This window comes from Pogona vitticeps, chromosome 3, assembly GCF_051106095.1.
Source record: "Pogona vitticeps strain Pit_001003342236 chromosome 3, PviZW2.1, whole genome shotgun sequence".
In the NCBI taxonomy this organism is placed as follows: domain Eukaryota; kingdom Metazoa; phylum Chordata; class Lepidosauria; order Squamata; family Agamidae; genus Pogona; species Pogona vitticeps.
In genome coordinates this window covers 237,182,965-237,208,477 of record NC_135785.1, presented here as the reverse complement: position 1 = coordinate 237,208,477, position 25,513 = coordinate 237,182,965, and the positions used below count along the sequence as shown (strand labels likewise).

General features: G+C 36.9%; 1 protein-coding gene and 1 pseudogene across 5 annotated transcripts in view; one reads left to right on the top strand and one right to left on the bottom strand.

Moving 5' to 3' along the window:
- Positions 1 to 25,513, top strand: part of NBEA (neurobeachin) — a 470,696-nt gene that overhangs the window by 251,569 nt on the left and 193,614 nt on the right. For all 5 annotated transcript variants that reach the window (XM_072993781.2, XM_072993780.2, XM_072993779.2 and 2 more), the window contains one exon: positions 17,116 to 17,259. In XM_072993781.2, the coding sequence (XP_072849882.2) occupies positions 17,116 to 17,259 (144 nt within the window). The remainder of the gene's footprint in view (positions 1 to 17,115; positions 17,260 to 25,513) is intronic.
- On the bottom strand, positions 18,877 to 18,974 carry LOC140706234 (U2 spliceosomal RNA; annotated as a pseudogene).

Sequence of the window (25,513 nt, the reverse complement as noted above, 5' to 3'; positions counted from 1 at the left end):
GGAAAGGTGTAAAAGAGATGAGGTGTCTGGGTAATAATATTGACATAAAGAAGGTGACACAAAACATCAATAAAGACTGAAAGTATGAGACATGAAACGTAAGGAAAGTTTGATGATTTTATGCCCCTTCAAAGATCACAGATCATTACCAGGGACCAACCTATTTTAATTCATTCCTCTCCAGGCCCAAGAGCTGGAAATTTGCACTGTGTTTTTATTTTACTTTTAATTAATACCTGTATATGGAAGTGTCACGGCCCAGTAGCAATGGACATACTTTTCATAAGAATAATATGAGCTGGTATAGGATAGCCTTCTGTGTTCCTAGGACAAGTAATAGCATACAACCAAAGAGTATAATGTACATCATCCATGAGATACTTTACTACTGTAATTTCAATTAGGATTTTTTTAATATTAAAAAACCACCACAGTAGTCTCTACTTCAGTTCATATTTCAAGGAAAGGAAAACCTCAACAATGGAATTATATGAAAAAGCTCTGAAAAATCTGTGCAACATCGAAGTGAACTACTGTATCTTCACAAGAATGCTGAGGATCTTGAATCAAAAACTGGATCACCAAGTCAATCTGAGGGACATTATAGATAGGCTGCATGTAGAACTGAAAGCACATTAGTGTTGGAAGCATGTGATTGAGGCTATCTTTTGTATTTGAGAAATCAGACTTCAAATAATCCAATGCTTAAGTAAAGAAGATCAGTTACAAAACAATGCAAGCTAATTTGCATACTTCAGAGGTGTGAGAATATCCCCCTGTGATACTTGCATACAATTAGAAGGATTTTCCTCTTCTAATCATGGGATTTCCGTAATGTCTGTCTCTGCTGTAAAATGAAGTCATACTAAAAGGATAATCACCATTTTATTTTGTGATTCCCCCCCAACTTATTTTAAAGAAAAAAGAAGAGAGAAGTGGAAGAATATTCTAATGTTTTCAGGAATACTAAGAGATAAATAAAAGCAAGGTGAAAGGCATGAATAAGAACAATGTATAGTTTTTCTTAAAAAAGAAATGAAAAATGAACTTCTGCTGAAAAAAGTTCAAGAGGATCGATTTAGGCTCTGCAGTTGTTCACAACAGCTCAAGCAAAGGACAGTAGAGAGGGAGATTTTTTTAAAAAGATCTATTATAACTTTTGCAGACAATATGGTAATAGAATTCCATTTGCATTTCAGGTTTTACAGCCACAGCCACTTGTTCTTGTTAATGCTAGGTATGTAGCAAGTTGTGCAACCAGTTGAAATTGTATTGGATTATCCCATTGCTATTAGTCCTGAATTATATACCAGTAAATACATCATCATTGGATACTGATTGACCAATGCCTTGACATAACTGCCAGGTGTGCTTCTAGTAAAAAGAGTCTTAAAATGAACAAAGGTGGCAGGAACAATGAACATATTGGAGGAGGCATATTTATGCTATTATGCAGTCAGGCATGTTTACCGGATGCCAGGCATTATGGGGCAGAGACATTCATAGAGCCTCATTTGAAAGAACAGAAAATTCAACAAGGCCTTTATTGAGCTTAATTAAGAAAGGCTCATATAGTTTGCCTACTGCTGTATTTTAATACAAATGGATATTATATTGACAGGTGAGGAGAAATGTTGGTTGAGTTATAATTGTGTATACTTCACATCACAGCTGAAAAAAGTTACCTTCAGTATAGCACTAAAGTACATGTTTCTGCAGGTTTATGTATCAAGATGAATGACAGTCTTGTGGAGGAATTAAAAGCAGCTTGCATTGAGATTAAATCCTACAGATTTTTTTATGTTAATGTGATTTTTTTGAGACTTGTACTTACGGATTTTAATATTAAAACTTTTAGTTGACCTTACTCTGTAAGAAAACATCCTTAACACTGATGTTATTTTTATGCCTCTTGGTGATACTAATGAGTTGCATAATTTATGAGGTTGTCATGTGAAAAGGATTTGGTGCAGTTTGATGTATTTTCAGCCTCTGGTGCTGGAATGTGATTAATAAAGAGCTGGAGGCATAGCATTTTTTTTCCATGGGGCTTAACTTTCATTAGGGATTTTTCATCAGTGTTATTTTGATAATTTTTATCTCTTGTATAATAGCAAAATTATTCTTAAGTTTAAGACAGGAAGTTACTTCAAATAAATCTAAAAGATTTTTGTTTTAAATGGTTTTCAAATAATTGAAGTGAATTTTCATTGGTTTGAAATATCTTCTTAGTGGGAAAACAGCAGAATAGTAGGTTATATGAGAGTGGGAGTTGGTTAATAGGTGCTTTTTTAAAAAAAATCTTACATCTGACTGTAGTCATAAATATTACTTTGGGATCCATATAATAGTGGAAAACTTCTTAGTAGGTTCTTGCTATCTACACTGACTGTCAGTTACCATTTAAGGGGTTGCGAATAAATATTGCAGCAAAGGAATGTTTAGTCAAAGCCTAAGTCAGCAAGCTCCTCTGTGTCTACGATCAAAGGCATCAGCTTAAATAGGTCTGATCAGGCATTGCAGACGAGGACAGGCAGCTTCAGCTGAGCAAAAAACACAGAGCAAAGATGACAAAATTAATCAGTCATTTCTCTGGCAATAAATAACAAGATATGCTGAGGTCTGCAGATGAGAGGATTTCTAAGTTCCTTGGAGATGTGCCTGCTTAATACCTGATTTATCTAAGCTTGCGCAGCCATCGAGATATGACCTTGATGAATAAAAGACACTCACTAACTAATCTAGACTTAAATCAGTACTGATGGTGAATGCACAGATACAGTAGCAATATGATGCTCACAGCCATTAAGGAACAAAGAAGTCCTGAGAATGGGCAAATCTATCTGTGGATTTTACACCTGTCTCAGGGGAGCAATGCTGAATATTGGCTAGTGAACTAAAGCACAAAAATGTTGTGAAAAGGGAGCCTGCAACTTAAAGGGATAAGATTCCTTTCTGTTCATAGAGCATTCTGAATCTTTTACTCTTCTAAAATGCACCTAGTTAATAATAGTACTACAAATATTGTGGAAACAGTTTTTTTTTTCAGTTTAACTTAGAGAGGTGTTTCCTAATCTTATTTTTGTGATAGTGCTGCAAGTTGTGATGTGATTCTTTGCTTTGCTGACTGCACAGTTTTGTTGTTACAGGCAGTTAACAAAATCATAATGGACCACATAAAATAATAAAATAATAACCATACACCATCAAGTCAATTCTGACTTATGACAACCCTTTTTAGGATTTTCCAGGTAGAAAATATTTAGAAGTGATTTGCCATTTCCTTCTTCTGAAACCACCCTGGGACTGTGCAGCTTGCCCAAAGCCACGCAGGCTGGCTATACTTGTAGGAAGCTCAATAGAGAATCAAACTTCTAACCTCTGGCTCAACAGTCAGATACCTAAACGACTGAGCTATCCAGCTAGTTGTTGAACCACATCATTCATATTTGCATAAATGTCCTGCCATTATAAGGGGCAGAATGAGAGTCAGGCTAAACCTGAATTCTGAATCATACTGTACAAAAATATTCTAATTCTTATATGTCATTTCCCAGATACTCAAAACTGAAGTGTTTGGGAAAGGGCATCTGATTGTATCTCCCCACTACTAGCACCACTGCCAGAAAATGGGGGAAATTTCTGATGGGAGAAGACTCTTCCCATTCGGTCACCTTCCCCTAATTTTGCTGCTCGGTATTTTTTTCTCTCAACTCTCCCCCCATGAAAGCTAAGGGAGCATAACATCTCTTAAGTAGAAAAAAAATATAAAGAGCATATCAGGTTTGTACTCTGGCAAAGAAATGTTATAGCTGTGAAGCAGTCACAAAGAATATATTCTCTATGGTTTGTACATGTATGGTATAATTGACATTGGTACTATTAAACTAGCAAAATAAAAGTGGTGGTAAAACATGAAAAATAAAAGTGGCCTAGATTATTCATCTGTAACATGGTGTTACAGCAGAAATGTTTTCCTCCTTAATTCCAAATATAGTACTGTAGATGCAGAGAAGGATTTCCTCTGAGGATCTAGGAAAGTGTGTGAAGAGATTTGTATGTATGGGACAGAGAATTAAATGAGGATTTAGTACTCTATGTGTGAATTCTGGATGCATGGAATAGGAAGCACTTTGTTATTACATAAATCAGTGAAGAAAGGATGAGGATGACAGGTGTACATTTTTGTACTGGGTAGAGTTATTCCTGAGGTCCATTTATTTTCATTTTCAAATGCAGGACATACACAAAGAAGAGGGGGGGAATAGCGAAGACCTTAAGATAATGCTGTTTGTTCATTTATGCTGAGGCTTTACTTCTGTAATAGTACAAGATGACAATATATTTCTGGGACTTTTAAAGAGCAGCATCCACTGTATGGACAGAGATTGCGTAGATAGCAATCTAGATATTACAGCAATGAGATCTTCTAAAATGTGTATTCAGTGGTAAAAGGCTTCCAGATGTCATCAAATAACTCTTTTCTGTTCTTCAGTCTAAATGTGATGATCTCAGAGGAAGCAATGTAAGGCAGGCATGTAAACCATTCTGCTTCATTTAAAGAGCCTTGACTTCCCCGTTTTTCTTTTCATTTTCTTTCTGTCTGCTGTTACTTTTGGTCCATGTATTAATCAAGTCTTCATTTTAACCTTAGATCTATGTTGTCAAAATTAATTTAACTTCATTAATTTATGGTAATTTTACATATACATATAGCACAATTTTTATAGATAGATATTGTTTCTTTGTTTGAGATTGTTCTCTTATGGAAGTTATCACACTTTCCAAGCACAGTGTTATGAAGGGAGAATATAACACTTCTTTCAAAATGTTTGTTAGTTTATTGTTTTGATTGCTACACAGAATTCTGTTATATATCACAGGTACCTATCACCTTATTCTTTTTAAATCTCTGAAAAACTGTAGCTTTTGCTTCCTTCGCCTGAAATTGTGAAACACATTGCATAGCTTTGAAAGTCTGTACACTCTATTAGCAAACCTGTCAATATAAAAAGTGCATTCACTTTCCACCTCCTGCTCTAATAACCTTTCCTGTGTTACTCACAGGCAGTTCAGATAATCAGAGTATATTGTCAGCTTACTGGAGTTGGGGAAGCATGAAATGAAAATCACGTTAATATTGATCCAGTTCTTTCTTGCAAGTGTCCTTGGTGTCCTTTTCTACAGAGCAATAGCTATTTGTTTTGTTTAGGGAAATAACTCGGTTATGACTGCTCTTTGCAAGTGGCATTCAAGCCTAATTTGTAATATAATATTAGATGTTTGCCATTATTTTCTCATTCTCAGTATTTTGCATATGGGCATTAAATCTCAAATGATCACTCACTGATCACTTCCTTATTTACTAGCCTTTTCAGTATAATAAATATCTGCAACTTAAGACTTGAAAGATAAGTACAATATGGGTCAAATTATCTGGACACAACACTCATGAGCTTTTCATTGACAAATGCAGGTCAGATGTCAGTGCTCTGTTCAGCCATTGCAAAACTGAATTTCCTTAAGTGCCTTACCTCTAAAGAGGAAGGTGACAACCAGGATTTCCCATCTCTGTTGAAGAATAGGCTAAAGATTTAAATCTGTTCAAACTGAATGAAATGAAATATTTATTGTGACACGGTATGAACTTCTATCTTTTCCCCCATATTTGTGCAATGTTTAATAATTTTAGATAAAAAAATAACATATCCTTCTATTTAAGTACATGTCAAATATTAAATATTTGCTTTGATACCTCTTCTTTTGTTTAAAGTTCTTTATCAAAATTTTAAAATTATCAGACTATCTTTAGTAGTTTATTAACACGTGATTCTGAAAAGGAATGTAATCTTTATGAGCCTCCAATATGTTAACTGTGTGAACTGAAACATTTTCGTAGCCCATGTCGGAGGTATAACATATTAATTAGTGATCAAGATTTGCAATCAGTTTTTATATTAAATATTATTAATGGGTGGATAGATTAAGATTCTTGCCGTTGTTGCTCTGTTAAACTGTAGAATTCAGTACCACAAGCGGCACCGATAGTCGCCTATTTGGATGGCTTTAAAAAAATATTAGACAAATTCATGAAAGATAAGGTTGTCAGGGGCAACTAGTTAGGGGTTATCAACCAGAGGTATACTGTTGGACCAGAGGATTAGTGTCGATGGGCCATAAATCTTACCTGCAAATTAATAAGAATTCGCTCTTTCTCAGTTCCCACACACTCCTGCAATGTTAATGTACTACCCCCTACCAGATCAACTTGGCATCTATCTATGCTTTCAGCATACTAGTAGTAAATCTGGAAAATCAGTATTTCATTTAATCCCCATTTCCTTCTGTTGACCAGAGAATTATAGGAAAAAGCAAAACAGAATTATAGGTAAAGGGGAAATGGAAAGAAAAAGTTTTAAAAAGAGAATTTGTTGTTGCTGTTTAGTCGTGTCCAACTCTTCGTGACCCCATGGACCAGAGTACACCAGGTCCTCCTGTCTTCCACTGTCTCCCGGAGTTGGGTCAAATTCATGTTGGTCGCTTCGGTGACACTGTCCAACCATCTTGTCCTCTGTCATCCCCTTCTCCTCTTGCCCTCACACTTTCCCAACATCAGGGTCTTTTCCAAGGAGAGTTCTCTTCTCATGAGATGGCCAAAGTATTGGAGCCTCAGCTTTAGGATATGTCCTTCCAGTGAACACTCAGGGTTGATTTCCTCCAGAATGGATAGGTTTGTTGTCTTTGCAGTCCAGGGGACTCTCAAGAGTCTCCTCCAGCACCACAGTTCAAAAGCATCAATTTTTCAGCCGTCAGCCTTCTTTATGGTCCAGCTCTTACTTCCATACATCACTACTGGAAAAACCATAGCTTTGACTATGCGGACCTTTGTCAGCAAGGTGATTTCTCTCCTTTTTAAGATGCTGTCTAGGTTTGTCATCACTTTCCTCCCAAGAAGCAGGCGTCTTCTAATTTTGTGGCTGCTGTCACCATCTGCAGTGATCATGGAGCCCAAGAAAGTAAAATCTTTCACTTCCTCCATATCTTCCCCTTCGATTTGCTAGGAAGTGATGGGGCCAGTGGCCATGATCTTAGCTCTTTTGATGTTGAGCTTCAGGCCATTTTTGGCACTCTCCTCTTTCACCCTCATGAATGAACGAATGAATGAATGAATACTTTATTACGGTCAAAGACCAGTAAAATCAAATCAATATAAAATACATACATGTGATTTTAGTTTTGTAAAATCAGGCAGAATTATAGAATTTCCATTAAAACATGATAAAACAACCCCTACTTTCCGATTAATAACATTGTAAATCCTTAGTATAAGTAAAACCTCAGCCAGTGTTATATTAAAAGCATTATATTATCCCTTTAAAATCACCAACCCAAATATCTGAACACGAATAACCATTGCTACAGCACAAAATTTGGCCACTTGTCTTGTAGTACAGTGGTGCCCCACATAGCAACGTTAATCCATTCCGGATTAATCGTCGCTATGCAAAAACATCGCTAAACGGATCGAAAAACCCCATAGGAGTTAGTTTAATGCGTTCCTATGGGGCCCAAACTCACAGTTCAGTGAAGTTCCTCCATAGCGCCACCATTTTCGCGCCCTCGGTAAGCGAGGGCAGGTCATGAAAACACTTGCGGTGGCCATTTTGGGCACTCGGCGGCCATTTTGGAACCGCCGATCAGCTGTTCTGTAAACATCGCAATGCGAGTTTCTGCCTATCTAAACGTCGCAATACGATCGCAAAAGCGACATTGCTATACGGATTCATCATTAAACGGTGCACTCGTTAAGCGAGGCACCACTATATAAGGGGTGTTGTCAGAGAGTAGCAACTGGACATAATCCTCCTCTGATCTCCTAGGAGATTTACAGATAATAGGTAGTAAAAGCTCCGTACGTAGATCCCAATAGCAAGTACAGAAAAGGAGGACATGACCAACTGTTTCAACTTTATCACTATTACAAGGGCAGAGACAATCTGATGTAGGCAAACCTAAAAATCTTCCCTCCAGAAGCTTAGAAGGTAGTACATTGAGCCTGGCTAGCGTAAAAGCCCTTATGCCTTTGGATCACATAGTGCTAGCTAAATACGAGGAGGTGATAAAAGCAGATTTCTTAAGAAAGTTACACTTCCCTAACTGGCCAACATGGTCCTGTAGTTCAATATCCCATATCCTTAACTTCACTGCTTTGTTGGCATCTGTGAGACCCATTGCTATAAGTATACAGTACTGGGAGAAAAGCCAATTTTCCATATCTCTTCAGTTATATGCTTCTACCTCTCCGACTGAAAAGAATCTAGTAGGATCAGTGGGGCTCTGCTATTTCTAAGGCCTCATTGGACAGCCACTTTGCTTTCCTGCATTTTCTTTTCTTGGAATGGTTTTTGTTGCTGCCTCTTGTACAGTGTTGTGAGCCTCCACCAAATCGAGTTCCACCAAATCGAGTTCCTTAAATCTGTTCTTCACTTCCACTGTGTATTCATAAGCGATTTGGTTTAGATGAGCTGACATCTGGGTTTATACCAGGATTTCATTCCGTGTCAGTATTGGGTAGTCCATTGCGTGTCAGTAGTTGTTTGAGATTGGAGGGTTGTCTATAAGTCAGTATGAATCTAGCACTAAGGGCTTGGGATAGCGAAGTGTTTTTGTCAAGAATAGGTTGGAGATGATGGATGATGAAGTGGACTTGTCCACAAAAGTTGATATTAAGAAATATAAAAGTTAATCTTTGAGGTTCCATCATGTTTTGTTTTCTTTTTACTTTTTATTTCTATTTTGCCTTCACCTATAATGCTTGCACAGGACGTGGTGGCGCTGCGGGCTAAACCGCAGAAGCCTGTGCTGCAGGGTCAGAAAACCAAGCAGTCGTAAGATCGAATCCACGCGACGGAGTGAGCGCTCGTCGCTTGTCCCAGCTCCCGCCAACCTAGCAGTTCGAAAGCATGCAAATGCAAGTAGATAAATAGGGACCACTTCGGTGGGAAGGTAACAGCGTTCCGTGTCTAAGTCACACTGGCCATGTGACCATGGAAGATTGTCTTTGGACAAACGCTGGCTCTATGGCTTGGAAACGGGGATGAGCACCGCCCCCTAGAGTCGAACACGACTGGACAAAAATTGTCAAGGGGAACCTTTACCTTTTTATAATGCTTGCACAGACTAACATGGCTACCCCTTGTACAGCTGACCAGAGATTGTCATAGATATGCTGCTTCTTGCCCCAAGTAGAATTAATGCTTTAGTCTATTTGCAGCATTTTATGTCCTTGAAATGTACAATAAACATAATAACAGAAAGCCTGTTACTTACTTACTTACTTACTTACTTACTTACTTACTTACTTACTTACTTACTTACTTACTTACTTACATACATACATACATACATACATACATACATACATACATACATACATACATACATACATACATACATACATACATACATACATACATACATACATACATACATACATACATACATACAGAGGATATGCATTCTCAGCAACAGTATTTTGTTGTGAGCAATGTCAGTTGCAATGCCAAGTGTACTGGAACATCTTGGTTTGTTATGGACAATAAAGACCTCTTCGCTTCATTGTAGTGGAGATGGAAACAGCAAGAACTGGTTCATTGATGTGAATCAATTTAGCTTTCTTTATTTTTAAAAAATTCTCTTTGGAAGTTACAGGGACTTTCACAATGAGCTCACACTACACAACGTACCACTACACAACTATATTAGTTTCTGGAAAACATGAGCAGAAATGTGTAATTTTTGCTTATGCCCTCCTTGTGCGCTTTCATAGGAGTCTGTTGGACCACTGCAGGAACAGAATGCTGGTCTAAATAGGACTTATATTTGCTCCCACAGGGCTCTTCTCATATTCTTAAACATAAACATTATGTGGTATAATTCCTCAATAGCAATGTCTGCTTGAGTAGCAATTTTGAGACCAGCTGCCTGTCAAGAAGAAGCAGTAGGGGAAAGTGGCTAGTGAAAACAGCATCAGAAGCTTGCGCCTCCATTGGAATCAGGCTCTGAATGCCTGTTACTGGAAGACAATAGCAAGAGAGGGTTATGGCCCTCGTGCCCTCTTGTGGGCTTCCCATCAGAAACAATATGTTGTACTAGAGAGGCCTTTAATCTTATTTCGACTGGGTGCTTAATAAATGCTAGCTCTGTAATGTCTTTCTGTTGTGAGAACAGATTCATTCCTCTTTTTTCCTTGCATTTTTAACAAGCTATTGATCAATAAAGGTACCTATCCTTTCGCTTTTGATTAGAATCACAGAATAATAGAATTGTAGTGCTGGAAGGAATCCCAGATGTCATCTAGTCTAACTCCCTTCCAAAGCAGGAAGCCCACAGCTTTAAGCATCTCTGACAGGTGACAATTCAACCTGTCCATAAAATCCATTAGTTTGGGTCCAACCTTATGGATCTGAAGAAAACAAGGTTGCTCCATGTTCCACATGACAGACCTTAAAATATTTGAAGACAACTGTCATAGTGTGTATAAGCCTTCCGTTCTCCAAGCTAAACAATCCCTCTTCTGTTCCTGATAGGGCTTGGTTTCCAGATGTTTTGCCATCTTGATTACCTTTCTCTATAGATGTTCCGGCTTTTCAGTATCTTTTTTTAAATTTTTGGTTCCCAGAAGTGGACATAGTATTCCAGATGAGGCCTGACCAAAGCAGAATAGTGTGATAATGTTACATCCCTTGATTTGGACATTGTATCCTGTTGATACAATCGAGCATTGCATTTGCATGTATTGCTGGCGCATAACCCTGTTGGCTCATGTTTTGCTTCTGATTTACTCTGTACCCTAGATTCTTTTTACATGCATTACTCCCAAGCCCACTGTAACCCCTCTTATATATGTGTATCTTGTTTTCCTTCCTAAATGTAGAATTTTACATTTTTCCCTGTTGAAACAGGCTTTGTTCGTTTTGGTGCAGTTCTCCAGTCTGTTTAGGTCATCTTGAATCCTGATTATGTTTTTTGAAGTATTAGCTAGCCAGCCTGATTACTGTCAATTAAAAAAAACATTCCAAGGATATAGCAGTGACAGGATTTCCTCTGTCCAAATGCTCGCACACACTTTCAATGAACTTTAAAAAGTTAGAGAGAAAGGGCTTAGTTTTTGAGAGTGGTATTGATTGTTTTCAGCAAGACTTGTTTTTGCATATTCTAGATCATTTTTTCTTTTGTAGCACTTTCTCTCAATTTATCTCAAACAAATTTCAAATGAAGTAAGCAAAGTGAAAAAAGCAGAGTTGGAGAGCAAAGAGGAGCAAAGCAACTCTGCCTGATCAGCAGCTTATAGTGGGAGCCATTTTTAAGACAGCAGTTATGTAAGTCCAACAGAATCCCCGTTGGATCCTCAGATCAAGGACCCAACTGTGTTGATAATGTGCAGTGTGCATTCTGGCCATTAGTATGGTGGTGCTGTAGAACAGTTAGAATCACGCTAGTTCTGATGATGATGACCAACTCTGCTTGTGCAAGTAACATGTCTGACCTGTTCTTCCCAATCACCTACTCTGAGCCTGCTAGCACCTTGCAGTCGCATGACTATATCTTTTTAATTGCTAAAGCATACAACATTAAATGGTAACAGTATGCACTGAGAACAATAGTTCTGCTTAGGTAAACATATCAAGTATGTTGCATATCTTACTTTCATTGTCTATTTTCGGTCCTGAAATGTATTACTTCTTGAGTTAAGTCATTAGGATCATTAACTACAAAACTGAAACAGGGACATTATACTGCTAAAGTACTTCCAGAGAGAACAAACATCATATAAGTGTCCAGCAGAGTACAACTTCACAGAAACATCTTTATTCTGTAAAATATTTTTTAAATTAAAGGCAGCATTTTATTGTGAGGCAGACAGACTTTAGTTATGTCAAAACACTCTTTTAGGAGCCACATAAAGTGGTAAAAGACGGTATATGAAAAGGCATTCTTTAAGGAAAAAAATCACCATCTCATGAAGCTGATTTCCAGATGTTTGGAAACATTAGAATTTCCTGTCAGTACATTTAGGTAACACTAAAATGAGTTAACTTTCCATTCTGCCAGCCCTCTTCAAAGATGAAAGAGAACTCTCTGCATAAATTGCCTTATCTATAATTCACTGAAGTAAGCTGTGGAATGAACTCTGAAAGAAGCAGAACTTTCCCTCAGCTTGTATCATGGCTTCTAAGCAAACATTACTTTTATTTCCCCTCTATCTTTAAAATGAAATTAGTGACCTTAAAAGTTGAATAGATGCTAATGAGTGATGATGTTGAGTGGTTTGTTTGAACTGAGATGTGTTTGGTTTGGATTTGAGGTTCTTGTTTTTGTGTGTGTTTTTGAGAGAGAGAGGCAGGTTAATATCCTTCTAAAGTTTGCCCATTTCTAAAATCAGCCACATTATGAGCATGCATTTATTCAAGTAGCCTTAAACTGACTTCTGAGTGAGGACACAGCAGGCTATCTTTGAAGCTTAGCTTGCATACCTAATACCAGCTGTGACCTAAAGAATCCAAATGAGAATTTACAAGTTGAAATGAAATTTGAGGAGAAAATATAAATGTTACCAAACTAAGTGTTGATGTGCCAAATGTTGTTTTCAAAAAAATTATCTGTCTTTATATTTCGTGGTCCTTGCTTTTTTGTCATGCTTTGCATGTTTAAATAGAATGTTCACTATATTAAGGACACACCTTGCTCTACTGAATGTATGCCCTCATTTCTTTGATTTCTTTGTGATTTGGTTTAATATGTGTCTCTAGCAGAATTTAACTGCTAATATAGGTCATTCAGGTCACTCACTGAGTAGAGTATGCATACGTGTCAGTGACAAAACAGAAACTCTTCTTAGCTGCCATTTCATATTCCCTTTGAAAACAAAACAAAATAAAGAAGACCATAAATAAATTATTTGTTGCATGGTATTCAGCACTGAGCAGACTGCCACATCTGCAAGAGTCAGTTAAGTATGTTCTGAAAGGATCTGTGATAAAGCTAGATCATGTCTCTGTACATGGTATTTTGTTTGTAGTTGTGAATATTCTCATGGCCAAAGATTGTCTGACCCTGCATTTCCTTTTGACCAGGGATAGTACTCTGTAATGTAGAGACAGTCCCTGAATTTAATTGCTTAGGTTGCTAATAGTGTAGGTATGGAAACATTTCACTATCCTAAAGACTAGAATCTAGTGTGCACAATTTTTGATCCCTAACTATGCAAAATATTTATTACAAATAAGATACATTCTCAGGAGCATGGTGAACCCATGTTGTATAGGCATATTGTTTTTATTCATTGTTAACCATCCCACCCTATATACAGCCTTCTCCTGGCCATATTTTGCAGAACAATAATACTGAAACCTCAGTATATTCTGTGTCGTTTGTACTTCAATATATTCTAGACAGATATACACTGTTCTGAAATAGTTTAGCTCATTCTTTTCCATATAGTATTTCCTCTGACATGGTATTTGGGACACATACTGTAGAATAATACAGTATTATTTGGAATATGTGTTTCCTATCTGGGTATTTCTATTACTGTACAGTAGTGTTCCCTAAGTATAAACATTTGCTATGTAAAATAAAAAAGAGAGAAGCTGTGAAATGCCAGCCAGGCTGGAATACTATAGCAGGCAACTGTGGCCTTGCAGATGTTTTTCAGCTGCATCTCCCATAATGCCTTGTTCTTATGCTGGCTAGTGTTTCTGGAAGTTGTATGCCACAAATGCCTGGAGGGTCACAGTTGCCCATCCTGTCCTGTAGCTTTTATTTTTAGTTTTGTCAAAAATAGTTTGTAACATAGCACCATTATATAAAATTCAAATAGTAGAAAATTCACTCCTGTTTCAACAATTCAAACTACATACATCCAAATAGAGCAGACTAAGCTATTGCAACAATAAAGGTGGTATTTTCCATAAACAGTAATTTTTTGCAATTATTGTTCCTGTAGTTAATATAAGTTTTTAATTGAGTTCATCTTAGTCTGAGGGCAGACTTCAGTATACAGTCATTTTATTTAAAAGACAACTTTGCACTTCACTCACAGACCTTCCTGTCCGTTCACCAGAGAAAGTGATCGGTGAACTTCTGTCCAGTTCAGGTTTCAGACAGGAAACATCAGTGTCTTTCCATAAGGTCCTAAATGCAGATATAAAGGTCAAAGTTTTAAAGCTATAATAAAATATGAGGAACCTCCATCTGTAATCATTTAGATGTATCAAACACAGTCTAATCTAAGTGAGCTTTTTTTTCTCATTTTTTGCTTATGAATATCAGAAGGTCTAAATTCCAAGAAACACCCAGGCAATTTCTTAAGCTTCATAATCATGTTTGATTAACTGCTTGGCTTTTGGCCTGAAAGAAACATCTTCCAAAAGACTACCATCAACACTGTAGCTCAGCCAGCAACATACAGACTCATACACTTTACTAAATATGGAAGAGGACTCAAATCCACATGTTAAATGCACCTCATAGAAATCAACCACATTCACTTCAGCAGGGCTTCCTGTGTAATATGTAAGCTGTAAAACTCTGAAAAACATCCAAAGCATGAATCTGAGGATTTGTTTCTTCTTTAATACTAACACATTAATAGAGGCTTCAGAAAGGCTTGTTTGTTCTTTAATACTAATGCCAGATACTTAATTAAATCAAATAGGTTCTCACTTGGTTCTCTTTGAATTCTCTTTTCTGCTTAAGAGAACCGTTGGAAAAGAGTGATTTTACTAATCTGATAAACATCTGTTCATAAAAGTTCATGTGAGCAGGGGTAGTAAATTCTAAATGGGTGGTCGTATTAAGTCTAAGTCCAGGATCATGTTGGTTCTGTAGTGCCAGTGTAGTTTAACCTTCTTTCCTCCTCCCCGTCGTCCAAGCTACCCTGAATGATTTCCAAATCTTCCAGAGGAGGCTTTTGGGCTGTTCAAGGCTATAGTTGGAAAAGAAAATCTCTGCCCCCTTCAGCTGGATTCTGCCGTTCTGTCTGTACAAGTACAGAATCAATCTGTTGCAGAAGGAAAGTATATTTATTTATTTATTTTATTTATTTATTTAATTTATACCCCGCCTATCTGGCCCACCGGACCACTCTAGGCGGCTTCCAAATATAAAATCAAATAATAAAACATGGACAAATACATAATAATCAAACAAGAACAGCAGTAAAGATAAAAAGGAAATGTAAGAAAAAAAATCAAGAGTTGGCTGGAGGGAAGGCCTGAATAAACAGCCATGTTTTTAATTGGGTTTTAAAGGTGCCCAGCATGGGGGCCGCGCGAATCGCCGGAGGGAGATTGTTCCAGAGGCGAGGAGCCACCGCCGAGAAGGCCCGGTTTCGTGTCTTCTCCTTCCGGGCCTCTCTCGGCATCAGGCTCCTCAGCCTCACCTCCTGACTCGATCTGTTGCAGAAAAAAAGGAAGAGTCCTGGCAAATATTGTAGCCCTATTCAGACATTTATGAAAGGACTAACAATATGTCGGCAAGGAGAAACTCTAGCCTCAATGTGTACCTTTTTCTGTCTCGGGAAAAAGGACTGCATCTGTTAAGAGTCTCAGTACAGAATCGAAATTCCTGAAAAATCAGCATTCCCAGTTATATGGAGAGTCTCCACATCTGGCAGATTGTCTCTTCATCAGACAATCTTTCATATGGAGACAGTGGTTAGAATCCTATAGCACATACCTGATACCTGTGTAACAGTAGTGATTTCACTGGCAAGGAGAGGTTGTTTAAAAATAAAGAGTTTCTCCTTTGATATTGGTCTTGCGCAATTTGCCCGCAACTTGCCCGCAACTTGCCCAGTCATTCATATTGTGAGCAAGTTAGGCAAGCTCTGAGAACAAAAGAGTAATGCTTTAATTACCATCAATACTGCTTGTAGCGTTATCCAGTACGGACAGATCACTGGTAGCTGCAGCATTCCTTCAGTCCCAGGGCTTGCCTGACTCATGCAGAATGAGATTGATTGCAAGCAAGTTTTGCAAACCCCAACATTGAAGGAAGAACTCTTTAATTACTGGTAGTCTCTTTCTGCCAGTAATTGGATGCTTGCCCAGGTATTTTTAGATTATGTTAGAAATGCTAAGAATGCTAAGTATAGTGCCAAATATTTCTTTAAATTGTGCCTATATGTTTCTGTAGCAAAACTGAAAATCATGGGCTTGTATCTTTTTAAGATTCTTTCTAAATCCAATCAAAAATGTGCAAATAGAACATCTGTGACAGATCTGTTTTTAACGTATCTCAGAATCCAAGGAGATTTGGTGGTCTGTGAATTGCTTGTTAATTTCCTGATGAATGGTTAGTGAGGCCAAGAAGTGCACTCAGTACGGCATGTCTTTGGAAGATAGATGATCTCAAATAAATTCTATTCCCAATCAATTTTTGATTTGTTAGGTGTTAAACCACTTCTTTGTAAGGACAGTGTTTATAAGCCTTGTAATGAGACAGCCCTTTGAGACATTACCTCTTCTTTCTGTAATTTTGATAAATGGAAGTCTAATTCATAAAGGATACAGTGATTGAAGGGGAACTTTCGGTCTCCTACACTTCCATTTAGATAAATGCTCTGTATATTGCGGCAAACTGAGATATAGCCAACCAAGTGATAAATATAAGGAACAAGCCAGCAAAAGAGCTTTGGTCAAACCAAAGCAGCCTAGTTTTATATTTCTTTCAGATAAGTATTTGCTTAATACTGTTATATATTAATATTTCAAAAAGATGTATTTAAACTATTAATTGGCACATTTTCCAGATTTGCCAAAATGTCTAGTATGGTATATGAACCCCCCCCCAAAAAAAAAACAAAGAAAGAAAGGGAAAGAAAAGTTTAGCTCTCAGTTTTCTATTTTTAAGTCTACTTTATTGCCATTGTACTCTAGCACACTTTTATTCTCTAAAAACACTTGAGAGTTTTTGAATGAGTGATTTGAGTCTTACATATTTAAATTGAAATACATGGCATTTCATACTGTACATTTCATATTAGAATTGGCATTAAGACATAAACCAAAGTCTAAATAGAATTTTACAGTCTTTTTTACCATTTTATAGGTACTGAAGAAGATGTAGTAAAGTCAAAGAAAACCTTTCGAAGTCAAGCCATAGTCAATCAGAATGCTGAAACTGAGCTCATGCTGGAAGGGGACGATGATGCTGTCAGCCTGCTCCAAGAGAAGGAGATTGACAATCTGGCAGGTAAAAAATGCAATGTTTTAAAATTATCCTAACGTAAAAGAGAAAAGTATAAAAATGAAAGGGATTTTTTAAACTTTACTTTTATCCTACTGCTCCTTGCATCTCAAATAAGGAACTGAATCACTTTAGAAATACTTTACAAGTTTATGTTCATAACGAGTGGTTAGTGTATTAACATGCTTAAGACAAATCGAAATGCATCTTACCGTCTACTGTATTACTGACATCAGACATAAGAAAACATTGCTACGTATTACAGAAAGAAACACTGTAACACACTGTATTATTAAATGTATAATTTACATTTAATATGAATTATGACACTATTTAAATGGCATACATTCATGTTAGCATTGTAACTCATTATGCCACTTCTGAGTCTGTAGAAGGAACAGCGCTTTTGTTTCTCCAAAGATTTCCTGTTTGATTTGCCAAGCATCCAACTGACCTACCCATTCTCTACTCTTTAAATTGTCGTTTGCTTTCTAAGCCACTTTTTGAGGTAACTAGAACTGTGGCTTTGGTTTCCCTGTAAATAATAATGAGCATATTACAGATGACATACAATATATAAACAGACAAGTCGTGCCGGATTTCCAGGCCACATAAATTGGTATAGGCCCATCCTGTTATTTGAATGACATAAAGCAGAGCTTAAACAGTTACTTTTTACTGTTATACAGCTAAATCTAATGTTAGAGTGGACATATTTAAATGAACCAGACTTTTTATACACTGCTTATGTAAATCCTATTGATTTAAATGGTCTGTTCTAAATAAGACAAACACTGGGCTTACTGCATAGTTGCAAGGTCTCCAAAAGTGCTTAGTTGCTGTATAGTTTTTAAATAACTAATTATTTATTTTGCCGTTTCTCAGAAGTGTCTAAACTATTTACTTTCAGTTACTTTTTTTAAAAAAAAGCTGAATGCTACAAGTCACTGTTACCACAGTACAAAACACTCTACTACTCCATCCATCTGTATAGGCAGGCCTTCCCAACAGAAAATTCCTGACGATCTTTCCTTTCCTATATCTCTCTTTCATTTCTATCTTAGTTTTGGTGCAATGTTCTTAAAACTTATATTGTTCTTTTTTATTGTAAGCCGCCTAGAGTGGACTAATACGTCCAGATAGGCGGGATAGAAATAAAATAAATAAATAATAAATAAATAAATCTTGTCATAACCCACAACAGAGCATAAGTGATAGCTCAGAGCATGTTATCACTTGGATCGTGTGATATACGGTACTTCTTTTATAATTTAATGAAGCCACATTGCAGTAAATATGAAAGTAATTTACAACTACAGTTGCACCACAAAAGGAGTAGAGTTATCCTTCTTTAAGGTACAGTGTACAGCAAGTAATGTCATTCTGATATAGTTATACCTTTCTTGTTAGAAAAAAATAAGCTAATTATAAGTAACCCATTATTTCTAAATATCACTTCCAAGAGTTTCACTATTTTAGGCTGAGTGCTTACCACATGCTCCCTCTTTTGTAGACTGTGAAAATAAAAACAATTTGTAATTACTAAAGTATACAGTGTCCTCATCTCCTGTTAGTGGTCATGAACAGATTGCTTAATGTGCTGTGGATAATTGTGGCTAACTAAAGAGGTGCCAAGGTCTGTGCCAGGCATATTATATATATAAACCAACCAACCAACACAGATACTACACTTGATCTTAGCCAAAAGGCCGAGAAGCATATTGTCAGAATTAGAGAAAGCCCTAAGAAGAGACAGGAATGGCAAAGTGACAGAATATTATGATATCCAAAATGAGCAAATCAAACATTTTGGGCAATACACTTTAATAACTGCAGGACAAGCGAATAAATTCCAAAAACATGGCAGAAGACAAAAGTAATTGCAATACTGAAACCAGGCAAGGAATCATCAGACCCCAAGCTCCTTACTATGCCACTTATATAAAAAATGAATGAATGATATTAAACAATACAACCTCTAAAATTGAACCTCTTCTAATTCCAGAACAGGCAGGATTTAGACTTGGCAAGAGTGATACTGTATAATTCAGCACTTGCCAAACAAGTGGATGTAGCTCTTAATGCATCAAGCAGGATTGTTACTGGCTGCCTAAAACCTACCTGTATTGAAAAAGTCTAGCAAATAATGAATGAAATAAGGTAATACAGCACCAACCCATCCACTTCATGGACACCAGCCTCCTAGATAATGGCTAAAATACAGGAAAGGTTTTCTGTGTACATCTCAAGCTCTAAATATTAAATCAGAAGAGGCTAAACTAAACTTAAGACCAGAAGCAACACACCTTGCCAAATGGATGAATGCCGAAGATTGTCTGCCACCAGGACAAGACTGTAGCTGGACAATTTGTAAGTCACTGAATACACTTCAAAGCAAAGTACGAAGCTCAAAGAATAATAAAGGAAAATGGAGCTACATGGATACTGGACAGATTTTCTTTGAGGAGAAATTTAATCAGTGCAGCACTTTTGTGCACACACTTTATGCCCCACCACAGGTACAGAAGAAGATTCAGCAAATGGCGAAGACAATGCTATTAAAGTAGCCGTCTTCTTGTCAAAGGCAGCCTAATATTGGGAGATATTAATATCAGGTCCCCTTATCAGGAGAAAGGCAGCCTACAGATAAATAAAATAAATAAAAATATCTTAACATTTTAATTTGTTTTAAATTTTACCTATATTTCACGTATATCCATAGTTTTAAATTATGCAATGCTCTGATACAAACAAAGAAAGAAGATGCAGGACCTAACCTGGCATGCAACCCGTAGGAGCCCAGCATCTTGTCACGCTTAGCCACAATCAGCTGCAGTAAACTATGTAGCATTAAGATCCTGGCCATGATTTTGTAGGTGAACATACTGTGCTGCTGTAAAATTATCTTTTTCTGATTTTCTGTAAAATTCTGCCCAGATATTTCCATAATAATGAGGTGTACTTTCTTGCAAAAAAGCAGATACAGTTAATGGAAGCTAGTTTTAAACCTATGGCAACATCTTGCTTTATAGGTAAAGCAACATTTCCCAAGGATTCAAACTAAAAAGTTATTGTTAAGTAAATATTATTTGTTTATAAATGCAACTGTATGTTCCAGACTTTAACTCCGGGATACAGCAGTTGGTGCTAATAGAAACAGTTCTGTTTAAAACGGATTCCTTATATTCTATTTAAATAAAATATAGTACAACTGCAATGATTGATGAATGAATAAATCCTATTCTTATCCTCTTAGCATAACTCTGGGGTATTAATGAGGACTTCAGTGCTTAAAATCAAGGATTGAGGGAGAATCTCTTTCATGAGAAAAGTATCATTGAATAGATACACCATCATTCCTATCCATTTTCTTGCTTCCACAGTATAATTACTCTTTTTTTGTACCTTACCATCAGTTAATCTAGAAAAGTTTTATGGCAACTCGGGCTTCCTTCTAGATTTCTTTCAACAGGCTGAAGGAAGCTGATGTAGTGTGGCAGTAGTTAGAGATCAAAAGAAAATTTCAGCTAAGCTGAAAATGTGGAGGGAAATTCTTTGTATCCACATATTTTGCAGCAGTCAAAAGTGGATTTTGGCAGACGTGCTGGGGGAAATTTCACACACATTGTGTGGAAGAAGTATGCCAAAATGTGAGTACAAGTATGTAGGGACATTCTGACGTTTTGACATAGGATGAAGCAACAAAGTAATTAGTAATCCAGCTTGATAAAAATATTTACAATTCTACATGTTGAAGTAATCAAAACACTAGAATCATTATGCAGGATTTACTCATTAGTGGTTTGTCAAGAAACACAATGAAAAATTGATGTGAAAACAAGTCAGCCATGACTTTCAGCCATGACAATCTGTAGTTGGGAAAATGTAAATTGGGATTTGTATAACTATTGGCAGAAGAATAGGTAGGTGGGTAGAGAGAGAGAGAGGTGTGATGCTCCCTCCCTCTTGCACCCTTGCATGCCTATTTGTACTCATTTAAAAAAAAAAAAAACAGTTATAGACCAGTATATAATAAAATAGTATTTGCAGCTGACACAAAGTAAGGATACACTGGCTATATTTCTCAGCAAATGAGTTTCATAGTGGCTCCTTGATATAAATACTATAACTGCTCTGAAATCTCACTCCCAGTTCAATTAACAGAGTAGCACCATAATGTGTGATGTAGGATAAAAGAGATGGACAATGATTCTAAGAGCTCCAAACAAAAAAAAAGTCATTTGGCTGAACACCCCAAAGCACCAGTACTCAACATCTCAGCTACTTCCTACACAGCCTTCATTATTTCTTCACTTACTAGCATTTGCATCTCACTACCAGGATTCAACATCTTATTCCCAGTTACCTCTCTCCCTGCCCCACCCTGTACCAATTTCCATCTTTTCTTCTACCCTAGTCATTGCAGTTGTCCCTTCCTCCCTCAGTCCCCAACAGTTACTGATTAATTCAATACTTTTTTCCTTTGCACCCTGCCCTGAAGACATGATCCTTAGGGCCAACTTACCACAAATCTCCACAGTCTGTGTTGTTTTCTGTCTCTAGGCTTCCATGCTGTTTCTTTGAATCTCACACAGAGAATAGGAAAGCAAAATCTCTAGCACATGTGAGGTTTTCTGGTCACTTTGAAGAATCACAGCTTGGCTGCTATTTCATATACAATGAAAGTACATAGAAATGTTTGCATTTACTTGAAGGTGTTAAGATTTCAACCACACATAATCCTATTACAGTTAAATGGTCTTTAAAAGCTGATGGATGGTCTTAAGATTTTAAGAACAGCACTAGTGTAATGAAGTACAGTCAGTTTAAAAAGAAAACTTTGTACATTCCTGTCTTATTTTATAATGATTTTTTTTTTACAATTTCTGTTTCAGTTTTAGCTCCTAAATTTCTTCCCAGACTGTTCCTTTCAAGAGGCAAGTGACTTATTCATAAATGATGGAGAGAGATCAGTAGCTAGTAGTTCTTTTTGATATCTAAACTTGTGAATCAGCAGCATTTCAGTTTGCACATTTATAGAGATTTGATTATTAACTCTTCTCTATTACTTCTTAATTTTATAAGTCATAAATTATTTACATAGTTTTCTGAAGAATAGTTGTACTAACTTGAAAGTGCTGAAGATGTGCTAAAATACTCCATGATAAAAATGTGTTCCTAGTTGCTATCTAGTGCACCGTGGTTGTTTACAGATGGTGCAAAGTTGAGTAGATTTTTTTTTGTAATCTTTGTTTCATGGGATAAAAAAAACACTTGTATTGAAAGAGTTTCCTGACATCTTATGAATTCCAAAATATTGGGGATTAGCAGTAGGGTGAAGATCATGTTATGTTATAGTGTACACAGAGTGGATTTTTGAACCTACTGAGAATTTTACTGTCTCCCCCCAAAAATATTACTGACAATCAAAGTATTTGATTTCTGTTTCTCTGCATCATAGTTTGCTAAATATGGCACAGGATTTTTAATTATTTAATTTCATTGGCCCAAATGTATTATATTAGCTTGGACAAGTTACCCAGTGGCAAAATGCAGCAGATTTGTTGGGATGATGTTTCCGTTTTTATATATAAAAACGTGTGTGTGTGTGTGTGTGAGTGAGTGAGTGAGAGAGAGAGAGAGAGAGAGAGAGAGAGAGAGAGAGAGAGAGTATGTACAGTATATATATATTTGCTGGCAACAGATTTTTCTCCCTTCAGATTCTTTCCTATGCAAGCACACCATTCTTAACAACTCTGTGTAACAGTAGTGGTTGTGGTAGAGGCAGCAGTAATATTTTAGCCACTTTTCAGGACTGAATGAGAGCACATTCAGATATAGAGGTTGGATTGTTACTTTAAAAGTAATGTGATATTGGTCATTGTTCACCACCTTCAAGCGACAGTGTTATAAAATGCCCACATTACAGGTTTGGTGCTGTGGATTGTGCAACAGAATGTGCCTTTGAAAGACTAAAAGGTGCCATCCTGGTGTGTGAGGGTTAATTTTATTTATTTTTATTTATTTATTTATTTACTGTATTTATACCCCGCCTATCTAGTCATTTCGACCACTCTAGGCGGCTAATTTTGGGCTCAGTGTTTACAATGCGTAACATATGTAATAATTGTAATAAGCAAAGTACTACTGGATCTGAGACCCAGGTGTGAAAAGAAGTGCAGTATTGCCAATCCACAGACCATAAGTTAAATAAATAAATAAATAAATAAATAAATAAATAAATACATACATACATACATACATACATACATACATACATACATACATACATACATACATACATACATACATACATACATACATACATATGAACATATACAGAGCCATCTGACAGAGTCAGGTCATTGGCCTGTTCAGCCTGTTTATTCCAATTGTCAGTTCTTCTCACCTTTTGAGTAGTAAGGGAAAAGACTGAAACTCAGACTTTCTGTTTGCAGAATATTTGCTGTGCACAGGCGTGGTTGGTGCAAATTGAAAGATGAAAGTCCTAGAAGTGTCTTCCAGTCTAGCACTGACCGTGTGAATCCCCTGCTTCAAAATTATTTCTGCTTCCAAAAATTGCTATTCTTGGCTTAGAATTTTCTTCAGTTCAATGGAAGACCAACCTTCTGATTGCTTCTCTTCCCTCCTCCAATTCCCTAAGTTTAAAAAGACAAAATGAGAAGTAAATGCAGGTAGCATCACAGAACAATGTTCCACATAGTGTTTCCTCATACTTGAAAGGCATTGTTTGGAATATACTGCTGCAGGAGCTGGATAAATGATACTTTAAAAGAATTATATCATTTTAGGAAACTATTGCCCATGATAATGGAAATAGGTGTCCAGGGTAAGAGGCCATCTTTCTCTGAACATCAGTTGCTAGAGACAAAGAGAGGAGAACATCTGAAATATGATGATTTTGGATTTTCAATGATTTTAGCTGGTTGCAGCTTCCCTAGTTGTCTCCTAAATATCTGTTTCCAAATATGTCCTCTGATATTTCCAGATCATTTTCTCCTTGTTTCTTTTCTGCCAAGGAAAGAAACCTACGTTTTTTTTCTATTCAGCAGTTCTTGTCTTTTGTAACACACACAATGATGTTTGCAGAACTTACCACAACTAAGTGTGTCTAACTGATGAGGTGCTGTGGTACATCTCAATTGTGTAATCAGGTATGTGACCAGGCACTCAGTTGAGAAACCCCCATGACTTCATTGATTAGCTGTAATTAGTTACAGCAAGTTACACAAACCTTATGTGAATACCCATAAGATGTTTTACAGACTGAGAGCTTGGTTACATGTTGGGGGGGGACGACGACTTATATTTCAATCAGGCTTAGCATGCTTGAAATCAATTTTAAAATGACTATGCAATATACAGGGAAGCATGGATTTATTTTATTTTATTGCCTGTGAAGCATATTTTTTGGGTTGGATAGTGAGGTATTTTAGGGTCAATTATTTTAATTAATTTGTGAAACTGAATTATTTTGAAACATTTTATCTCCCAAATCATTTTCATAGTGTACCCATGCCCTCAGCTGGCAACAGATTTTTCTCCCTTCAGATTCTTTCCTATGAAAGCACAGCATTCTTAACAGCTCTATGTAACAGTAGTGGTTGTTGTGGTAGAGGCAGCAGTAATATTTTAGCCACTTTTTAGGACTGAATGAGAGCACATTCAGATATAGAGGTTGGATTGTTACTTTAGAAGAAATGTGATACTTACTGAGCATTTTTGGGAGAGTAACATTTTAGAATCATAGAATCATGAAGTTGGAAGGGCCCTATAAGGCCATTGAATCCAACCTCCTGCTCAGTGCAAGAATGCAAATAAAAGGATATCTGCCAGGTAGTTGACTGAATTTATCTTCAACTCTCCAGTGTTGCAGCACTCACCACCTCTCAAAGTAATTGGTTCCATTGCCGTACTGCTCCAACAGTTAGGATGTTTTTCCTGTTATTTAACTGAAATCTGGCTTCCTGTACTTTGAGCCCATTGTTATGTATTCTGGGATGATTGCCCCTCCTCTGTATGACTATCTTTCAAGTATTTGAAAAGTGCTATCATATCTCCCCTCAGTCTTCTTTTCTCAAGGCTGTATAGGTCCAGTTCTTTCAGTCTTTCCTCATAAGACTTGGTTTCCAGGGCTCTTGATCAACATTGCCATCCTCTGAATTTGTTCCAGTTTGTTGGCATTCTTCTAGTGCAGTGTCCAGGACTGGACACAGTACTCAAGATAAGGCCTAACCAA